Source organism: Poromitra crassiceps, assembly GCF_964638095.1.
Source record: "Poromitra crassiceps genome assembly, chromosome: 13".
Taxonomy (NCBI): Eukaryota; Metazoa; Chordata; class Actinopteri; order Beryciformes; family Melamphaidae; genus Poromitra; species Poromitra crassiceps.
This window is the reverse complement of record NC_139644.1, coordinates 7237897-7258302: the sequence shown is the minus strand read 5'-3', so window position 1 is coordinate 7258302 and position 20406 is coordinate 7237897. Positions and strand designations below refer to the sequence as shown.

Here is a 20406-nt window from a genome sequence, read left to right as displayed (position 1 = left end):
ACCTAAAAGAGGAAGCAAAGAGCGCGCTCAGCTGAAGTCCTCCCCCTCATGTTTTTTCAAAGGAACTTCAGGTGTGCCAAGTTAGCAGAAGCTAGAAGCTCCAAGCATTTCCGGTTGGGCGATTTCACTTTGAGGAATAAAGTGAGAAAACTGATATATAAATATTTGAATGTGTTATATTTCACCAATGATGGATTGATTTGTATTCATTTGATTTGTATTGTATTGTATGCAGTCATGCACACTACGGTGCCTAAGCCTAATGGGTTTACAGGACATACACAAAATACAACAAACCAGCGCTACCAGGGAAGCAAACTAGTCACCCAAGTGACACAATGTCTGTCATGGGTTTCATACACTGAATCAGTTTACTAGTAACTACTACATTATTTGTGTAGGTTATTGTAAGTGTTACCCTCTAGTCTAGTCACACACAAGATAATAATTTTGTTATTTTTGAATGGAAGAAGAATACAAAATAAGTGGGCCAAGAAAGCGCAGTTATTTTTGAATGAAAACTCGTCATTAATTCATGACATTGTAGGCCAGAATGTGGGATGTGCAGGAAAACATGGCGTTATAGAAAGGGGACAGTTTTGGTCTTGCTTCATCTTCTGACCGCCACAGCATTCAAATAACCCGCGCTTTAAACATTCTAAACTAGACATGAATGAAATGTAGGAAAATACTATTTAAGCATGCCGAGTGATTGTTCTCCCTGCACATTAAGATTTCATGCTTTATATCCAGAATAAACCAAAGGCAAATTTACAAAGTAGCCTTGTGTATTTTTAAGTATTAAACTCCATAAAGTAGCCTACATAGCTGTTGAAAATGTCCTGGTAAACAGGCATTTTTGATCGAATAACTATTAAGGAGAAAATGAGGGAAACTCTTCAGAAGTGTGGTTGGCTCTTAAAAGAGCCTTTGGGTTGATGTGGGACAAGCGGGAGCAGGTTACTTCTTGGCGGCCTTCTCGGTCTTCTTGGGCAGCAGCACCGCCTGGATGTTGGGCAGCACGCCGCCCTGAGCGATGGTGACTCCGCCCAGCAGCTTGTTGAGCTCCTCGTCGTTGCGGACGGCCAGCTGCAGGTGACGGGGGATGATGCGGCTCTTCTTGTTGTCGCGGGCAGCGTTTCCAGCCAACTCCAGGATCTCAGCGGTCAGATACTCGAGAACAGCCGCCAGGTAGACGGGGGCTCCAGCACCGACACGGTGGGCATAGTTTCCTTTGCGCAGCAGCCTGTGGACACGGCCGACCGGGAACTGGAGACCAGCACGAGATGAGCGGGTCTTCGCCTTGGCACGAGCCTTTCCGCCGGTTTTCCCTCTGCCAGACATGTTTTCGTTATGTTCTTGTGATAGAGAATCAAAGAATGACTTGCAAACGTCGGGTAGCCGGTTTATATCCCTCTCGAGCTTCTTTTTCATTGGTCAGTTGCAGCTTCCAAATCGTCGCCCAATCAAAACACTGGCGGTCTATGGTGTCAAGTTAACACAGTTAACAAAGCACGTCCGCTATGCAATGTCTTGACTTTCAAAATAAAATGTATGACAAAGTAGTAATAAAGTGGTGGTGGTAGTAGTAATTTTTCTGCCATCCACATTAAACGAAAAATAACTGTATGCCAAGTACAGGAAACCATTGACCATTGAAGCCAAAAGACATAATAAAGACATAATGCCTGACCTGTCTTCTGCTGCAGTTAAATACGAGGGATCAGCCAAGCAGCATTTTTGTAATTCAATCATGAGAGACTCTTAATATAATTTTAACAAACTTTATTGAATCAGAATAGACGGTTTGAGTATGGCGTATGACTCCATGATGTGACGCTCCTCTTGCTTATGAGAGAGGGCGTCGGTGCTGTAAGAGATAGGACATCCCCCGGCAATGGAACACTATGGAGCGAGCTTCTGGTTTAAGTAAAATGTTACACACTTATTTCAACGATGAGTTTACTGAGGTAATTGTGCAACAAAGGGACAGTAAGAGTTCTTCCCTGTTCCTTGGGACTACTTCAGACAAGTTAAGGCATGTGGGATAAATTATATTTATTTCCACTCAAATAACTGGTGAGCTGGGGTTCAGAACACCTACCAGGATCTTCTAACATAAACATCATGTAGGATGGATTTGAGATAGGAAATACTGTGTTGTATATAGCTCTGGTCAGAGCTGTTTCATGAAATAAGATGTTTAGGCATTTTATTTGAGGACTTTATTTAATTAACATGAGGAATCCTAAATAAATACAGTATACCACCGAGTGTATCATCAAAGAGCATGTTTATTTCAGCAAGTAAGAAGACAATATTTATTGATTGACCCTCCTGTATTATCCAATGAGATCTGATCTAACAGCCTCCTTGAGCCTTCACTCATCACATTAAAAAAAATCACAACATTGAGTTACAAGATTTATTTGGACCTGACAGCATTGATATTTCAGTGAGGCAGTGGCACTGTGTGAACACAAGATGGCAGTAAGAGGTGCAGCGTGTAAAGACAAAACATCACAGGTGTAATTTCTCAACACATTTCTGCAGCACCTGTTGTCATTGGAGACGTTCACGCCATCCATTGAATCATGACTCTGCACAGCTCAACAGCTCAGGAATATGTGGCCGGCTGTTGAGCTGTGTTTTGGATGGAAGTGTCCAGCACAAGGCAGATGTTAGATTCTGATACAATCTGATTTCCCACATGCATGTTTCACAGTGTGTCAATGGTAGCAGTGATCTCAGTTGTTGCATCTGCAACTGAGAGCTACACCTTATTTTGATATAGATGCTTGTTACACAATAAATACCAATGAGATAAATTGATTTGTGTCCAACAACAGACGTTTACATTTTGTGACATGTAGTTTTGCTGCGTATGGAGAAAATATACAGCATTATTGTCTAGTTTTGATTTGAGTGAAGGGAAATTGAAACCTGTATTCTTTGTCCCTTGTTGTTTCATTGGGAGGACATAAGGAGAAGCAGTGTGGGGATCGGTGGTGGGAGGGGCATCAGTTACAATGTGGAAATATTATACACATATACATATACATTTTGGAAAATAACTTTGCTCTTGCGTCGATCTACCGACAGCTTAAACTGCTGTCACATACTTTTTTTGTTCCATATATACAATATAATTCACATACTGCTTTCATAAACTTGACTTTTCATAATAAAGGAAATGTATGATGAGAGAGGGGAATGCTGATGTCCAAGCTCTCATCTTCTACAATCTGTCCATCTCTGAGTCTCAAGGTCGTCCTTGTCCCAAGGCGGGGCTTAGGTTCCAGGCCCACACCTGAATAGGCAGTCTAGCCTTGATACCGAACACAGGAGGAGCGGCCAGTGGCGTTCTGTCCAATGAGGAGGAAGTAATCAAGGTGTCACTCACAAGTGTGACCCAGTTCAAACTGCAGACTCTGGCACTGGGTTGCAGCAGGGCATCAGGCCAGGTGACGAAACATGTCTCCTGATAGATTCAAACCACTTTCACTCTTTTATCAGCCAAAATCTGATTTATTTAGTTTATAATTTATTGGAAGTGAAAATAATCTCCAAAATGGCAGGTCACCTGTCAACGTTGCTGGTGGATAGAGAGAGGTAAGAGCCACAAGTCAACTTTACAAGGAGAAACTGAATCATCCACGCTGGTTCAGATCACCATACATTCAGTCCATCGCCATATTCACATTTAATACTCTCATGTGGATTAGATGCCTTTCTTTCAGGTGGACCTGCACCAATCACAGTTTATCAGCCCTCAAGCTCAAACGTCTCTCATCTCACACCTCCCATCTGGAGACTGTATACACATCTCATGGCAAGCGTGAAGTTGGTTAATTTTGATGATGCAAAATGTTTCCAGTGAAGTCAAGCCATAGGAGTCTTAGGGCTCTATCGTCGCAAAGGCGGTAATTTTGCGTTAGCGCAAGTTTTGCGCCCGAATAGCGCAGCGCGCTACACTAATTGTGGGCATGTTGCCCCGCTGCGCTTGGCACCACCTCGGCGCAAACCTCCACATAGGCGTGTTTATGCCCAAAAGTATTCACAGGTGTGATCATGTCCATCGCCCTTAAAAGCCACAGCGTCACGTCTGTGACAGCAGCTTCCAACACGCTGAGTGCAGGGTGCTTTTACTGAGACAGAGGGCAAAAGGGGAATTAGAGATGAGAAAGACAGACTTGATACAAGACAAGCAGGTTAATAGTTTCCTAAAGCACAGTGCTACAAATTAAAAAATAATCCATCTGGGGGAAGGTAATTCTGTGCAGGTGAAAAAAAACAAAAACAAGGATGAACAAGTTTGGATTCAATATAGATAAGCGATATTCCATTTGAAACACATCAAAGTGCTGCCGCGCAGTTATGCGGTGAATATCCCGATGGTGTTATTATGTCCCAAAGCGTGCGCTTACTGTAATTAGACGTTTCATTCATATAGGCTACATACACATGTACAAATATTTGATTCTTTAACAGGGTAGGGATGTGTGAGAATTTAATTCTAGCCTATTTCAATAGCCTATATCAGAATTGTCCACTCGGGTCAAGCTATTGACTGCGGTGACGCCATCCGCGCTGTGGAGAAGAAGCTGGTCTTGGATGTGTGCAATTGCAGGGAAAGAGGTTAGTGTATAGGCTAACTGGCCGGCACAACTTTATCAAAAGTAATCTACTGTTATACACATAACACCACAGACCTGTATATACACCTAACACCACAGACCTGTATATACACCTCACACCACAGACCTGTATGGTCAAGGTGTGTGTTTTTGCTGCAATGTAGGATAGTTGAAAATCAACGTGGCATTCTGAAGAGGGAGGAGTGTGTGCGCACGCGAGGTTTGGAGAGAGAGAGGAACATCCATGCCGTGCATAATGTATTCAAGCCAGGATTTCCTGCACTGCGTGGAGAATACTGGTGCACTCAGGCGCAGTGGGGTTTTTAGTGCTAAGACCTGCTATTAGGTGGTGCACGCACGCAAGGACTTTGTGGCCAACATTTAGCGGCATGAATAAATACAACAGCTTGCACACTGCATGGGCTCCAGTGAAAATATTTATTGCACCGTCGAGACGTCACCAGCAACGGTGCAATACATATTTTCCCTGGAGTCCATGCAGTGTGCGAGCTGTTTTATTTATTCACTGTTCCAGCCTCTCTCCAGCTCTGCACCTGCCGGATTCGGCCTGGATGTGCGTGTTTTTAACTTTTCTCAACATTTAGCGCCAACACGCCTGGTTTGGCATGGGCGACGCCCAAACCTGTGTTTACTCTCGGAACATGGCAGTGGTATCTTCGCCAGAGTGCAAAATGACACTTTCGGGAGGCAAACGATAGCATAAGAGGCGCACAAAGGCCAGTATTTTGTACAGCCACGCCTGGGCCACGCCTACACCTGTGTTTGTGGTTAGATCCCAGCGCAAAACTGGATGGTGGAGGCACACGATAGCATAAGACGTAGGGAAGATGACATAAGAGGTGCGCAAACTGCTGCGCAAACAATAGCGCCTGTACGACGATAGGGCCCTTAGTCTCTCGTTCTCCTGCCCAGTTGGGTCAATGGTAATCCGTCCATGCAGGTGAAGTTCTGCTCGTCTTCTGTCATGCTCATCTGTAATCCTGTAATCCAGTCTAACATCTGCTCCACGTTTGTTCTGTTTGTCTTCATTCAAATGGTCTGAAGATCCACTTCAGTTGGACATTTTGTCTTTTTTGTCTTTGTGTGTGTGTGATCTGTCTGTCTGGGCGTCTTGGCTGCAGTGCCACAGTGTGGCCTCAGGGTGACGCTGTGTGGAGCGGAGGTGCTGAGTGTAGAGGGTGAGGTCTTCAGGTGGAGGGGGAGCAGGGCGCAGGGCTGGGACTGGGGGAGGGGACTGGTTTAGGCGATGGACTCTGCTGACCTCGCTCCTCCCCCCCTCCCTCGGACCCCTGCTCCTCCCCCTCTGCCTTCCCTCCCTCGGCCCCCTGCCCCTCCAGACCCTCCGAGTTCTCCAGCATCTCCTGGATGAGAGGAGGCATGGAGCCAGGTATCTCCATCTTCAGGGTGATCACTCGCTCTGCCCCTAGAGAGAGAGAGAGGGAGAGGGAGAGAGACAGACAGAGAGAGAGAATACAAAGAGAGGAGTTAGCCTTATTTGCACCTCATTGAATGAACCTCTAACCTCTGTGTTTTTGTGAAGCAAATTTTCTTGAATTTGTCACTTCCTGACCGAGCAAAGCAAAAGTTGAAGTTTGTGATGAAAATGTTCAAAACCTCCGGTCCTGCCTACATTTTTCAAGACAGGAGGAAGACAGAAACTTCACTTATAGAAGAAAAATAAATGGCGTAAAAAAATAAAAAATTAAAATAAAAATAATTAATTAATTGGCCCAATTAATCATTGGGCCACATTTTAGGGATTAGCCCAGTGGTGTGGATGGTTAGAAAAACAGGAAATGAGGTGAGGTGTTGGTTATATTGCCAAACTTTGGTAGATTGGTATATTTTTTGTTTCTGAACTGATGGCATTGTGACATCATCAGTCCCCATGACATCATCTCTGCTCTTTGGCATTTGCAGTGCGCATTTTCTCAACTTTGCATCATGATGACATCACTCACTGATGACATCACAATGATGTCGCAATGTCTATGACATCATCGGGGCTTTGAACATCACCAACAGCCCACCACATTAACAACACTGCTGCCTGCTGCTACAACAGGACATCTCAACTGCCTGATGACATCACAGTCGAGCAATTGCATCGCTTCCAGTTGGGCGGGAATAGTAGCCAGTGACATCACTCGCACAAGATGGATTCGCCCAGGTCAACTGCTGACCTACAGGTGACAGGTGACTACATCAGGCAGTTGTGATGTCATCAGTGTGGTCAGTCTCTATGACTTCATTAGCGTAAGCAGTGATCCTCACTATTTTTTTCCATGAGAGCCACACTAGCTGGTCAAAGTCAAGAGGAGAGCCACTTTTACCGCAAAACACCAAAACCACAAAGTGAGGGTTTGGTTTAGTTTTGAGTTTATTTGATGATGAAATCAATTATAAAATATGTTAGAAACAATTATAAAAACATTCAGACCGACTTGATAAAAAATTATAAAAAATATATATACCGGTATATAAAAGTGATAAAACCATTCAGACCGACTTGATACAAAATTATAAATGTGATGAAAACATTCAGACCGACTTGATAAAAAAAATTAATAAAAATGATAAAAACATTCAGATGTTTTCATAGAGGTCCAGTCTGTCTCTCTCTGGGATGCAGCTCCACAGCTCAGTAAACAGCAGGGGTGGGAATCTCTAGACACCTCAAGATTCCATTCAATTCTGATTCAGAGGGCTACGATTTGATGATAAAACGATTATCGATGCATCTCGAATTGATGCATCACTTTTTTTTCCAATACATTATTTATTTTTCTCACTGTGTGACTACTTTTAAAAGAAAGTGCATTTGGAATTGTAATGATCCATAATTAAAATCTCAGGGTTCCAAGCATGAAACAGAGCTACAGTAAAAGCAGAGAGTGCAGAAGAAGAAGCACAAGCTTTATTGACGTTCACTTGCAATAAAGAGCGAGTCTAAACATATCACCTGACTGGAGATCCATCATATAAACATGGTGCCAGAAGCAGAACCTTGATGATTTGACAGGACACAAAATAACAGGTAAATCAGGAGGCTGGACACCATTGATTCTACCGGAGCTAAGTTCAACTCGATAGCTAAGTGCTAACTAGCTAGTAGCTGCTAGCCGACAAACTGGCGCCGAGCGGCCGGTGTGATCAGGAAATGAAACTCCCTCTGCGAGGCGTTGCTTTGTTGTTTGCAGTGTTGGGCTTTGTTTGCAGTGTTGGGCTTTGAACGTCACCAAGAGCCCTCCACATTAACAACACTGCTGCCTGCTACAACAGGACATCACAACTGCCTGATGACATCACAGTCGAGCAATTGCATAACATCACTTCCAGTTGGGTGGCAATACCAGCCAGTGACATCACTCGCACAAGATGATCCGCCCAACTTTTTTACACGAGATGGATTCGCCCAGGTCAACTACTGACCTCCACGTGCATATGAGCAAAATCACGCAAGGGGCTGCACAGCTTAAAAAGTGAGAGTGAAAACAATGGTTGTGTCTGTAATGCAAGGAAGCTTACTATCATCTAGTTACCTAACTAGATGATTGTTTAATTAGGTATCTCATTTTAATATAGGTGATTAAAAAATAACTTGTTTCAGACGTCCTCATTCTTGAAGGTAGCATCGCACGCGACAGGTCGCACTGCTGCTGTTTCCATTGAATAGACAGACCTTTTCTGACCAAGCTTGATGAAGTTGTTTCCCAAAGCATTTGGCAATAAATGAGTATAAAACTGCATGGCTGATGGCTGTTTTCTCTAACTTTAATCCAAACAGGTTGAGGCTTCACAGGCGAACGTTTCATTGTTTTTACACTTTTAATTTGAAGGCGAAAAAGGGAAATGGTACGTGTGAAATGATATAATTGACAGACCAGTGTCAATTCAATCTACTCAAACCATTTCCCGTTTCGGCCTTCAAATTAAAAGAGTGAAACCAAGCTAACTTGGAACGTTGCATTTGACAAACAAATTGGTAACGTTAGTTAAGCAATGACAGCTTGTCATTTAATAAAGCACAGTTAAAACGAACTACACTTACAGTACACCGGCATTCCACTGGTTGCATTTGCGTTGCGTTGCGGCTGTGCTCCGGTTTTGCTACGTGCTCTGTGCTCCGCCAACACTAACCGGCTGCGTGCAGAGCACGTCATGGCTCCGCTCCGCCAGACAGCTAGAGTGACGAGACCGACAAGTTCTCGCGGTGAGAGCGAGACAATTTGTATGTGGGATAAATATAACAACAAACAGGCAGAAGATCATTGTTCCCAACTGGAGAAGCAGAGGAGGGGTGGACTTGCTTGGTGTTGTCCTTGTAAAAAGGATGTGTTGTGTCATATATTATTTTGTGGTTTTCCACTTCAATTATAAACTTTTCCTCATACATGTTTGTCCTCTGGCTTGATATTGAATGCTGTAAACACCTCTGCCCTGTTGACTCCATGCCTGGCTCCGCCCAACTTGCTGCAGCTTTGCTCCGACATCCGTGAAAAATAGAAGCCTTGCATATCTTTTTCGGAGAGCTCCGGATCGTCGGAGCTGGGACGGAGTAGACACGCAACGCAGCGGAGTAGGTGGGAGTTGACACAATGATTAGAGTGGAAACGTATCGGCTCCGAAGCCGTACCGCAGCGCAGACGGACCGAACATGGACCTAGTGGAATGTGGCCGTTACACTTGAAGGTCTGCCATGCTGCTATCCTCCTGGCTGTACAGTGTAAGTCCTGCTTTGGGGCACGCGGAGCGGGTTTTTTAAACTAACGTTAACGTTAGCTAGCAACCTAACTAGCCGGCTGCTGTCCACAACAGAGTCAGGTAAGATGCTTCCTACTATTGTTCAAAAGTGACTTTCCTGACACTGTACAAACATCTGACTGCAATGAAATTAAGTAAATGTTGACGTTATTGACTATTCTAGAATAAAAATGAAAAGAAAGTGACAGATGTTTGTTATTTAGCCAATGTTGTTTCACTTTTTTCTGATGCGGTTGGCTTTGTGGGCGTCGCCATTAGGGGCTCGCTCGCGCTCGCTTCGTTCTTCTTCGTCGATTGTAAGGGTCGCAAGGTATCATGGGATATCCTAACAAAACAAAGGTACCATGGAATGGTTCCTCGAAAATTATCCATAACCAGCTACCTAGAAAGGTTGCAAATTCAGTGAACTTATGTATCAAACTGGTTTCAGACAGCCTAATTACAACTTCTTACTGCCGGTTGGTTTAGAACAGCTTAGGTAGGCGATAGATTAGCTACAGCCTAAGGCTGACCTGTTATAGTGTTCAGGCAAAGATCAGACTAGAGCAGAGTAGGATAGGCCAGATTAGGCTGTAGTTTAGCTAGATACTATGTCCCAGTTAGCTCTGGTTAATGCTTAGAGTAGTCAGTTGTCTGATCTTCCCCCCCCCCCCCCTCTCTTTCTCTTTCCCCCTTCCCCCGCTTCCTCCCTTCTTCCCCCTTCCTGTTCTCCCCTCTCCCACATTTCCCACTCCCCTCCCCACCTCCTCTCTTTCCATGCTCTTTCCTCCCCCACATCCCACCGCCCCCCCCTCCCTTCTCCTGCTCTCTCCTCCTTCTCCCCCCCTCTGCTCCCCTATTTTCCTGAATCCCTGCCACTTCCTGCTCTCCCCTCTCTCTCCTTCCCCTGCACCCTCCCACCTCTCCTTCTCTGTTCTCTCCTCCTCTCTGTCCTCTCCCCTCTCTCACATTCCCCCTGCTCTCCTTCCCCTGCACCCTCCCACCTCTCCTTCTCTGTTCTCTCCTCCTCCACATTTCCCATTTTCTCCCCACCCTCGCCCAAATCCGGGCCCGTATCCTACTCCCTCCCCCAACCCTAGACCCTACCTCTACCCTGGCTCTCCCTCCCCTGCAACCTCCCACCTCTCCTTCTCTGTTCCCTCCTCCTCCACATTCCCCATTTTCTCCCCACCTCCTCCCTCTCACATTCCCCCTGCTCTCCCTCCCCTGCACTCTCCCACCTCTCCTTCTGTGTTCTCTCATCCTCTCTGTCCTCTCCCCTCTCTCACATTCCCCCTGCTCTCCTTCCCCTGCACCCTCCCACCTCTCCTTCTCTGCCTCTCTCCTCCTCTCTGTCCTCTCCCCTCTCTCACATTCCCCCTGCTCTCCTTCCCCTGCACCCTCCCACCTCTCCTTCTCTGTTCTCTCCTCCTCCACATTTCCCATTTTCTCCCCACCCTCGCCCTAATCCGGGCCCGTATCCTACCCCCTCCCCTCCCCCAACCCTAGACCCTACCTCTACCCTGGCTCTCCCTCCCCTGCACCCTCCCATCTCTCCTTCTCTGTTCCCTCCTCCTCCACATTTCCCATTTCCTCCCCACCTCCTCCCTCTCACATTCCCCCTGCTCTGCCTCCCCTGTACCCTCCCACCTCCCCTTCTCTGTTCTCTCCTCCTCTCTGTCCTCTCCCCTCTCTCACATTCCCCGTGCTCTCCTTCCCCTGCACCCTCCCACCTCTCCTTCTCTGTTCTCTCCTCCTCTCTGTCCTCTCCTCCCTCTCACATTCCCCCTGCTCTCCCTCCCCTGCACCCTCCCACCTCTCCTTCTCTGTTCTCTCCTCCTCCACATTTCCCATTTCTCCCCACCCTCGCCCTAATCCGGGCCCGTATCCTACTCCCTCCCCTCCCCCAACCCTAGACCCTACCTCTACCCTGGCTCTCCCTCCCCTGCACCCTCATCTCTCCTCCTCTGTTCTCTCCTCCTCCACATTTCCTATTTTCTCCCCACCTCCCCCCTCTCCTCCCTCACATCCCCCCGCTCTCCCTCCCTCCTCCACTCTCCTGCTTTCTCCTCTTCCCGGTGTTCTTCCTCTTCCCCCCTTCCCCCACTACTCTAAAGCATAGTACACATTTTACTCCAAAGCATGGCACCCACTCTATCCCCTCCAATATTCCGCCACTATTTAAAGCATGGCACCCATGCTCTTAGTATTTCGCCACTATTCAAAGCATGGCACCCACTCTTCCCTAAAGCAAGGCACCCATAAGCTCTATATGTGAACATGTGCTTATTTGGCAAAAGGACTCACTACTAAAGGCTTGCAGCCAATTAAATTAGGCATAGTTTGGTTGCTTAGAAATTGACATATGTCCGTTTGCAAGATGTGCGTCTATATTTCTCTTCTCTCCCCACCTCCTCCCTCCCCCTGCTCTCTTCTCCCCCACACCCCCCCCTTCCCCTCTCCTGCTCTCTCCTCTTGCTCCTTCCCTACCTCCTATACCCTCCAACTGTTAGGATGACGTCATCATTCCTACTTTGACGTCGTCATTCCTACTATGATGTCATCGATCACTGATGATGTCATGATTCATAGGCGTCTTTCATGCCTTTCGCCGGTGATGTCATAACACAGGTGATGTCATATTCACATCTAGAAGGGCCTGTTCCTGCAGGCTCTCGCCAGTGATTCATAATTTCACATCAAGGATCATGCCAATCTCTGCAACGTCTGCAACCTGCAACTTCTGCAACCAGCAACTTCTGCAATCTCTGCGACCGTTCCCAAACCTCGAACTGTGCAGCCCCAGCCATCAAGTTCCACAACACCCCAGCTTCTCAAGACCTACCAAGTTTCCCGTGGCCCTCAACTACCCGCGAATAGATCCACATGTCCAACACCGATCCTGACAGTATGAATCACTCCGAAACGGATTTAGCGGATAGATTTCCACCGATCAAAGAGGCCTCAGCTGACCCACCAGGCGGTCAGCTGGATATCTCCACTCATCCTGATACCTTCACTCATCCTGATGTCTCCACTCGTCCTATCACGTTCGGAGACTTCCAGATCATACTTAAGCACCTGATTGCCCACCAGGAGGAAGCAATCCAGGCTGTGGCTTCCAAGGCTGAGGATCGGTACGCCCTCTTGATTGGCCGGCTAGATCGTCTCGAAGGGCTAGGCCCCCAGGGTGTCACCCCGCAGCCTCTGCAAGACCTCGCACTCGAGTCAAGACGCCTGATTGCCCACCAGGAAAAAGCAATCCAGGCTCTGGCTTTCGAAGCCACTGATCGGCACGCCCAGCAGGAAAAAGCAATCCAGGCTCTGGCTTCCGAAGCCGCTGATCGGCACGCCCTCTTGATTGGCCGGCTAGATCGTCTCGACGGGCTAGGCCCCCAGGGTGCCATTCCGCAGCCTTCTGCCCCTCCTGCCCCAGCTTTCGAGCGCACCGCCGTTCCGGGGGTTTCCAGACCTGCTACTCCCCCGTCCACAGCGGCCGTTGCTTCTAGCTCTGCCTCTCGGCCGCCCCCAGCTGCTAAGGGCATATTCTGGGGGGGAGTTCGCGTCATTCCAGAGCAGGGGCACCCACATTTGAGTCCCAGCAGCCATCTGTACCGTGATCTGACCGGCAGGGTTCGCATCACACCAGAGGACAGGCAGCGCCGTTTGGACACCCGGAGCTGCCTGTACTGTGGTCGAGCTGGGCATTACCTCTCCTCCTGCTCCCGGCGTCCAGTAAGTGGTCCCACCGCTCGCCGGCCCGTGGTACTCTCAGTGGATCAAGACTCTACGTGTCCAGCCGAAGAATCTGTACGGTTGGGTAGCGTTCCCTGCAGGACCCAGGAGTGGCAGTGTGTCTCCAAGAGGGTTAACGAGTTGGAGAGGACTGTCGATCGTCTCATTGGGAAGTTCAATCGCTGCCTGCAGATCGGCTCCGTCCCCCCGCAGGGGGCCTCCGAGTCTGCTGGCCCTGAGGCACAACCTGAGGCACAACCTGTGGACCTGCCCCTCGCCGAGTCTGAACCCGTACCTGAGGCACAACCTGTGGACCTTCCCCTCGCCGAGTCTGAACCCGTACCCCAGCAGCAGCCAATTCCTGTCGTTGACCCACACGTAGGTTCCAGCTTCATGCTGGGAGGTTCCCGTAGTGTCGTCAGCCCTCGGTCAAGAGCAAGAAGAAATAAGAGGCGTTTAAAGGAGGAGACGGTGGGTGACCTCCCCAAACTACAGGTCGGGAGGGCAGGCCTCGCTGTGTCAGATCCCCCTGCGGCTCTGCCTTCGGAGACGGCGGCATTTGACCCTTTTGATGGTCTCCAGCCTCCCGTGTTTGGATCGTGCCCCGGGGGATGGCCGGCCCCAGAGGATCCACCGGACCCGGTGGAAGTTCTGTCTACGTATCGGTCCATCTATGGCTTCGATATCCTGTATTAGGGAGGAGCACCTCCACTGTCCTACACCCCCTTTGGGGGTCTAACCACCTGCATCTAACCACCTGCTGAAGAGCACCTCACTCTCCTACACCCCCTTTGGGGCCTAACCACCTGCGTCTAACCACCTGCGGAAGAGCACCTCCACCAGAACCTACGGATTTTTGTCTCCCAGATGCCATCCTTGATGGCCTCATTGGACGCCAGGTGACGTCCGTTGAGGGGAGGGTACTGTTAGGATGACGTCATCATTCCTACTTTGACGTCGTCATTCCTACTATGATGTCATCGATCACTGATGATGTCATGATTCATAGGCGTCTTTCATGCCTTTCGCCGGTGATGTCATAACACAGGTGATGTCATATTCACATCTAGAAGGACCTGTTCCTGCAGGCTCTCGCCAGTGATTCATAATTTCACATCAAGGATCATACCAATCTCTGCAACGTCTGCAACCTGCAACTTCTGCAACCAGCAACTTCTGCAATCTCTGCGACCGTTCCCAAACCTCGAACTGTGCAGCCCCAGCCATCAAGTTCCACAACACCCCAGCTTCTCAAGACCTACCAAGTTTCCCGTGGCCCTCAACTACCCGCGAATAGATCCACATGTCCAACACCGATCCTGACACCAACATCTCCCATTCCCTCCCCACCCCATCACTCTCTCACATTCCCCCTGCTCTTCCCCCTTATCCTGCTCTCTCCTCTGCTCTCTCTTCATTTCTATATTTTCTATATTATCAATTGTTCAAATGCTATCTTTATTCTGTATATTCTTGTTACTGTTGTGTCAGCTAGAATCAGCTAGACATACTTTCTGTGAAGCCCTCTGAGACATGCTTGTGAATTAGGGCTATATAAATAAACTTGACTTGACTTGACTACCTAGAAATGCCACCTATATTGCTCGTTCACTTGGGAATCAGACAGGCCCAATATTTCTAGGACATCTAGTGAGCACCAAGATCTGTCATTAAGCCAGATTTCAGGTGTCTGCGAGGTACCAACTCACTGGAATTTGCATCGCGGCAGAAAAACAGGGAAAGGTGATGTGATGATGTCACAATGCCCTAAAATGGCCTGCGAAGGCCTAAAAACAAAATATCAATGTTTGTACCTGCTGTGGGCAGATTCTTTTCTACTTTTTTTTTCTGGAGCATCTAGCAACAACCAGTATCTGTCATTGGGCCAAATTCCAGGTCTCTGCGGTCACCCAGGTTGACTACTGACCTCAAGGTGCATGTGAGCAAAGTCAGCAATAGAAAAACAGGGAAGGGTGATGGTGATGATGTCACAATGCCATAAAATAGGCTGCGAAGGCCTAAAAATAACATATTGCTGTAGTACCTGCTGTGGGCAGATTATTTTTCTGGAGCATCTAGTAACAACCAATATGTAGCCTTGGGCCAGATTTCAGATCTCTGCGATTGAACAACTCACAGGAATGTTCGTCGTGGCGAAAGAATAATAATAATTAATTAACTAGAGTAAAAACAATAGAGGTTCCTCCCCTTCCGGGCTTGAACCCATAATAATAATAATAATAATAATAAATTATAGATGTAAAATGGCACTGGGTTAGAATTATCAGGTGACCTCCCACCTCTGTCTTCATAGACTCAGCTCTCAGTCTTAATCCGTTTCACTACTGTAAGACTGAGACTATTACTATTTAAATATTTTCATAACGTTAGGTGGTGCTGTTGGAAGCCTTGCATCGGAGAGCCAATCATGAGCGTTGTGGGCGGGCCTGCTTTCTGGGAGCACTGACGCTCATGCAGAACCGGTGCTGTCGCGTTTGCGGAGAAACATATTAACTCATTGAGTGGCAATGACGACAATCGTCGTCAATTCGATTAGTGACGTAGAGTGCCAATGACGACGATTGTCGTCAATTGCGTTTTTTGACATATAGATGGCTCTGGCTGCAGCTGACGTTGGCTGCGAACAGCAGTCAATCCGCGCCCACAACTGAGCCCCTCTGCCTCTGTCTGTCTGTCTGCATAGTTTCTCCACACGATTAGCCGCCAGAAAGGCAGCACCCGACGCCGAAGGGCCAAACCATTCTCAGCAGTCCGGTTTGGCTTTTCCGTGTCGCGCTGGGAGCCGGCGCACAAAAACGGAGCGCTCCGAAAATAGACTGGGTGCGTGAGGCTATGTGTTAGTGTGGGGAGGAGTTTGCAGCTGAGGGGGGGAGAGGGGGGTGGGGCACGCAGGGCACCACACAACTACACCACGTCACTACATCAGAAAATATTAGCTTCAGACTCAGTGAATGTGCTTGAAATGCTTAATTTCACAAAAGGCGGAATATCTCAGCTTCTAATTTGAAACGTGTCTTTTTGCTCAAAACAACCTATCTTCTCCGGCTCATAACTAAAGAATGGAAAATGGTATCAATAAACTTTTTTTTGCAGATGATAGAAGAGAGTCTCATCGTTCTTTGTGCGTGTTCGGTGTTTACATAGTAATATCACACAATATTCTGTGGGCCTCGAGATATCACTGAAAACGCTCTGAAACTCTGGCACTGGGAGCGTCCGTTCTCCAAAAGTGGCTGGCACTCAATGACTTAATCACTTAGAAACAAACATAACCTGTTAATAGGACGTGTTTCATCCGGCCCCGGTGGCTAGAGGTCTTTCCCCCAGCGATAAGCCCGACTCCCGAGGCTAACGTTACAGAGGCTGCTGTCTGATGACTTCACAGCGCTTCACAGTAGCAAGCGGGCCACTTCAAGATTCAAGATTCAAGATTCAAGATTTTTATTGTCACTCCATGGTACAAGTACCACGTGTGAAATTCTTGTGCAGTGGACTCCGTTTACGACATAGTACAAATAGGCAACAAGCAATAAGTAATAGGCAATAAGAAATAGGCATCAATAAGCAATAAGGCAATACGAAATAGGTAGGACTTCCGGGTAGGACAAATGATTGTAAAATAAACAACAGGTATAAACTCTCTTTGCAGCACATCAGTGTCTTGCTCTATATTGGAACTATGAAACATTGCATTGCCGCTACCAAATAAAATTCTAATAATAAATGTAGGCATGTCTGCTGCTGGCAGTTCTCGCCGGGCTCAATGAACCAGATTTGGAACAGTAAATTCCCAGACGTTTGGTGGTTAGGTGGCGCTGTTGGCACCGCTCACCAAACGTCTGGAAACCGAGACTACTGTCTTCACTAAAATACGGAGGGTGGATTAAAATCACAATGTGTGTGTGTGTGTGTGTCTCACCCTTCACGCTGATACTCCTGAGGTCAGTGATCTTCATCAGCATCTTAGGGAACATGCTGGGTTTCTCTGGCCTCCTCCTCCTCACATAGATCTGCACACATCAACAAACACACATCAACAAACACACAGCAACAAACACACAGCAACAAACACACAGCAACAAACACACAGCAACATACACACAGCAACATACACACAGCAACAAACACACAGCAACAAACACACAGCAACAAACACACAGCAACATACACACAGCAACATACACACAGCAACAAACACACAGCAACATACACACATCAACATACACACATCAACAAACACACATCAACAAACACACAGCAACATACACACATCAACAAACACACAGCAACAAACACACATCAACATACACACATCAACAAACACACAGCAACAAACACACATCAACATACACACATCAAGAAACACACAGCAACATACACACATCAACAAACACACAGCAACAAACACACATCAACAAACACACAGCAGCATACACACATCAACAAACACACAGCAACAAACACACATCAACATACACGCATCAACAAACACACAGCAACATACACACATCAACAAACACACAGCAACAAACACACATCAACAAACACACAGCAACATACACACATCAACAAACACACAGCAACAAACACACATCAACAAACACACAGCAACATACACACATCAACAAACACACAGCAACATACACACATCAACAAACACACAGCAACATACACACATCAACAAACACACAGCAACAAACACACAGCAACAAACACACAGCAACATACACAGCAACAAACACACATAAACATACACACAGCAACAAACACACATCAACAAACACACAGCAACAAACACACAGCAACATACACACATCAACATACCCACAGCAACAAACACACAGCAACATACACACATCAACATACACACATCAACATACACACAGCAACAAACACACAGTAACATACACACATCAACATACCCACAGCAACAAACACACATCAACATACACCAACATACACACATCAACAAACACACAGCAACAAACACACAGCAACAAACACACAGCAACATACACACATCAACATACACACATCAACAAACACACATCAACATACCCACAGCAACATACACACATCAACAAACACACAGCAACATACAGCATACATACATGCACTTAGTATTTATATATCTCAGAAAATGTGTGTTTTTCTGCAAGAGTAGGTGTGAGTTGTTAGTAATGTCTCATGTTGGGGGAAAACTGTTGAGAACAGCGTGCGGTTAAGATACAGACAGAGTCAAACATCAAACCTTCAAGGCTTCCAGCAACGGCTCCTGAAGAACATCCACCTTATCTGACTCCTCCAGGTCCTGACGGTCTGCGCGCATGCACACACACACACACACACACACACACACACACACACACACACACACACACACACACACACACACACACACACACACACACACACACACACACACACACACACACACACACACACACACACACAACCCTTCATTATGACACATAGCCATTGCAACCAGCTATATTACACACAAGTAACCAGACTATAGGTATACCGAACTTTACCACTAGGTGTCGCACTTGACTCAGCTGCCGCTCTGGAACCCTTCTAAAAAACCCTGCTGTGTAAGCTACAGTGATATAGTGCAAAGCCTTGTGTTGCTTTGTTTCTCCTTCTTATTCCTCATTGTTCTTCACTGATGTTTTTCATGAGTATTATTATATTGTATTATTGTGTCGTTTACTGGCAAGTTGGTGGCAGTCATTCACCTCTAAGCTGTTTTGCCCACCGCCAATAAACACTACATGAGAACAAGAAGAGAGTGTAGCAGGATCATAATGATCTCAGGTGGTGCAATGCAGGAACACCATAGCAGACGTTCTGCCAAAATAAAATACAGAGACAGTATCTTGCAGATTACCACACTAACTCTGAATCTTCACATCCCTTAGTTGTAAAGTTTCACACAATCTTCAAAATCCTCTTTGCATATTCAGAGAGAAATGAGCACCATTTCCACAAATGCACAGAGTGACTCTAGCTCACATTCCCCCCCCCCCCTCCCTTTACTTTACTTTACTTTATTTCATTTAGCAGACGCTTTTGTCCAAAGCGACTTACAGCATATTACAATATAGCATAAAAATACAGCAATAAAATGCAACAATAAACAACAATAAATAGAAATAAAGACGGGAACATAAAATACACACATCACTTTTCGGAGGGGCCCAGGTGTAGTTCGAAAAAGTGTGTTTTTAGTCTCCGGCGGAAAATGGCCAACGAGTCAGCCAGCATAACAGAGGGGGGGAGCTCGTTCCACCATTGAGGAGCCAGGGAGGAAAAGAGTCGTGAGTGGGCTAAGCGGCCCCCAGGGTCACGTAGTGATGGAGGGGCAAGGCGAGCTGTGCAGGTGGAGGAGCGGAGGGGACGGTTGGTTGTTTGAAAACTGACTAAAGATTGCAGATAGGTAGGGGCTGACCGGTGAACTGCCCGGTAGGCCAGTACAAGGGTTTTGAATTTAATGCAGGCTATAATTGGGAGCCAGTGGAGGTCGCGGAGAAGGGGAGTGACGTGAGAGAATTTAGGTAGATTGAACACCAGTCGGGCAGCTGCGTTCTGGATGAGCTGGAGGGATTGGAAGGCCGAGGCAGGTAGCCCCGCCATGAGAACATTGCAGTAATCAAGGCGGGAAAGAACAAGTGCCTGTACCAGTAGTTGAGTTGCCTCCCTAGTGAGAAATTTTCTGATTTTTCTGATGTTGTATAGTTGGAACCTACATGAGCGGGCGGTTGCAGAAATGAAAGATGAGGTTGAAAGCTGATTATCTATAATTACACCTAGGTTTTTGACAGTTTTTGATGGCCGTACAGTGGTATTGTCTATGGTGATGGAAAGGTCTGTGAGAGGGCAGTTTTTACCGGGGATGAAAAGAAGTTCTGTTTTGTCGAGATTGAGTTTTAGATGATGTGCGGTCATCCAGGTTACAATGTCTTTGAGACACGCGGCTAGGCGTGCCTCAATTTGGGTATCGTCAGGGGGAAAAGAAAGAAAGAGTTGAGTGTCGTCGGCATAGCTGTGATAGGAAAACCCGTGAGAGGAGATTATGTGACCAAGGGACCTAACATACAGAAGAAATAGGAAGGGGCCGAGGACAGATCCCTGGGGGACACCCGTGTTCAGAGTGCATGATTTAGAGAGGGACCCACACCAGAGAACCTGAAGGGAGCGGTTGGAAAGGTAAGAGGTGAACCATGAGAGTGCAGTGCCAGAAATACCA

The 20406-nt window shown here is 46.9% G+C and overlaps 1 protein-coding gene, 1 long non-coding RNA gene and 1 pseudogene across 3 annotated transcripts in view; all 3 read right to left on the bottom strand.

Moving 5' to 3' along the window:
* Window positions 1-20406, bottom strand: part of LOC310787434 — a 755777-nt gene that overhangs the window by 492701 nt on the left and 242670 nt on the right. The gene's annotated exons all lie outside the window — the stretch shown is intronic.
* On the bottom strand, window positions 917-1344 carry LOC310787606 (histone H2A pseudogene; annotated as a pseudogene). The gene has a single exon. The product of its transcript is annotated as a histone H2A pseudogene (transcript).
* Window positions 5846-20406, bottom strand: part of rarab (retinoic acid receptor, alpha b) — a gene marked incomplete at its 3' end in the record, with an annotated part of 69518 nt that continues 54957 nt past the window's right edge. Inside the window, 3 exon segments of the mRNA XM_083649279.1 lie at window positions 5846-6081; window positions 17077-17167; window positions 18409-18476. Coding sequence (XP_083505405.1) covers window positions 5846-6081; window positions 17077-17167; window positions 18409-18476 — 395 coding nt within the window.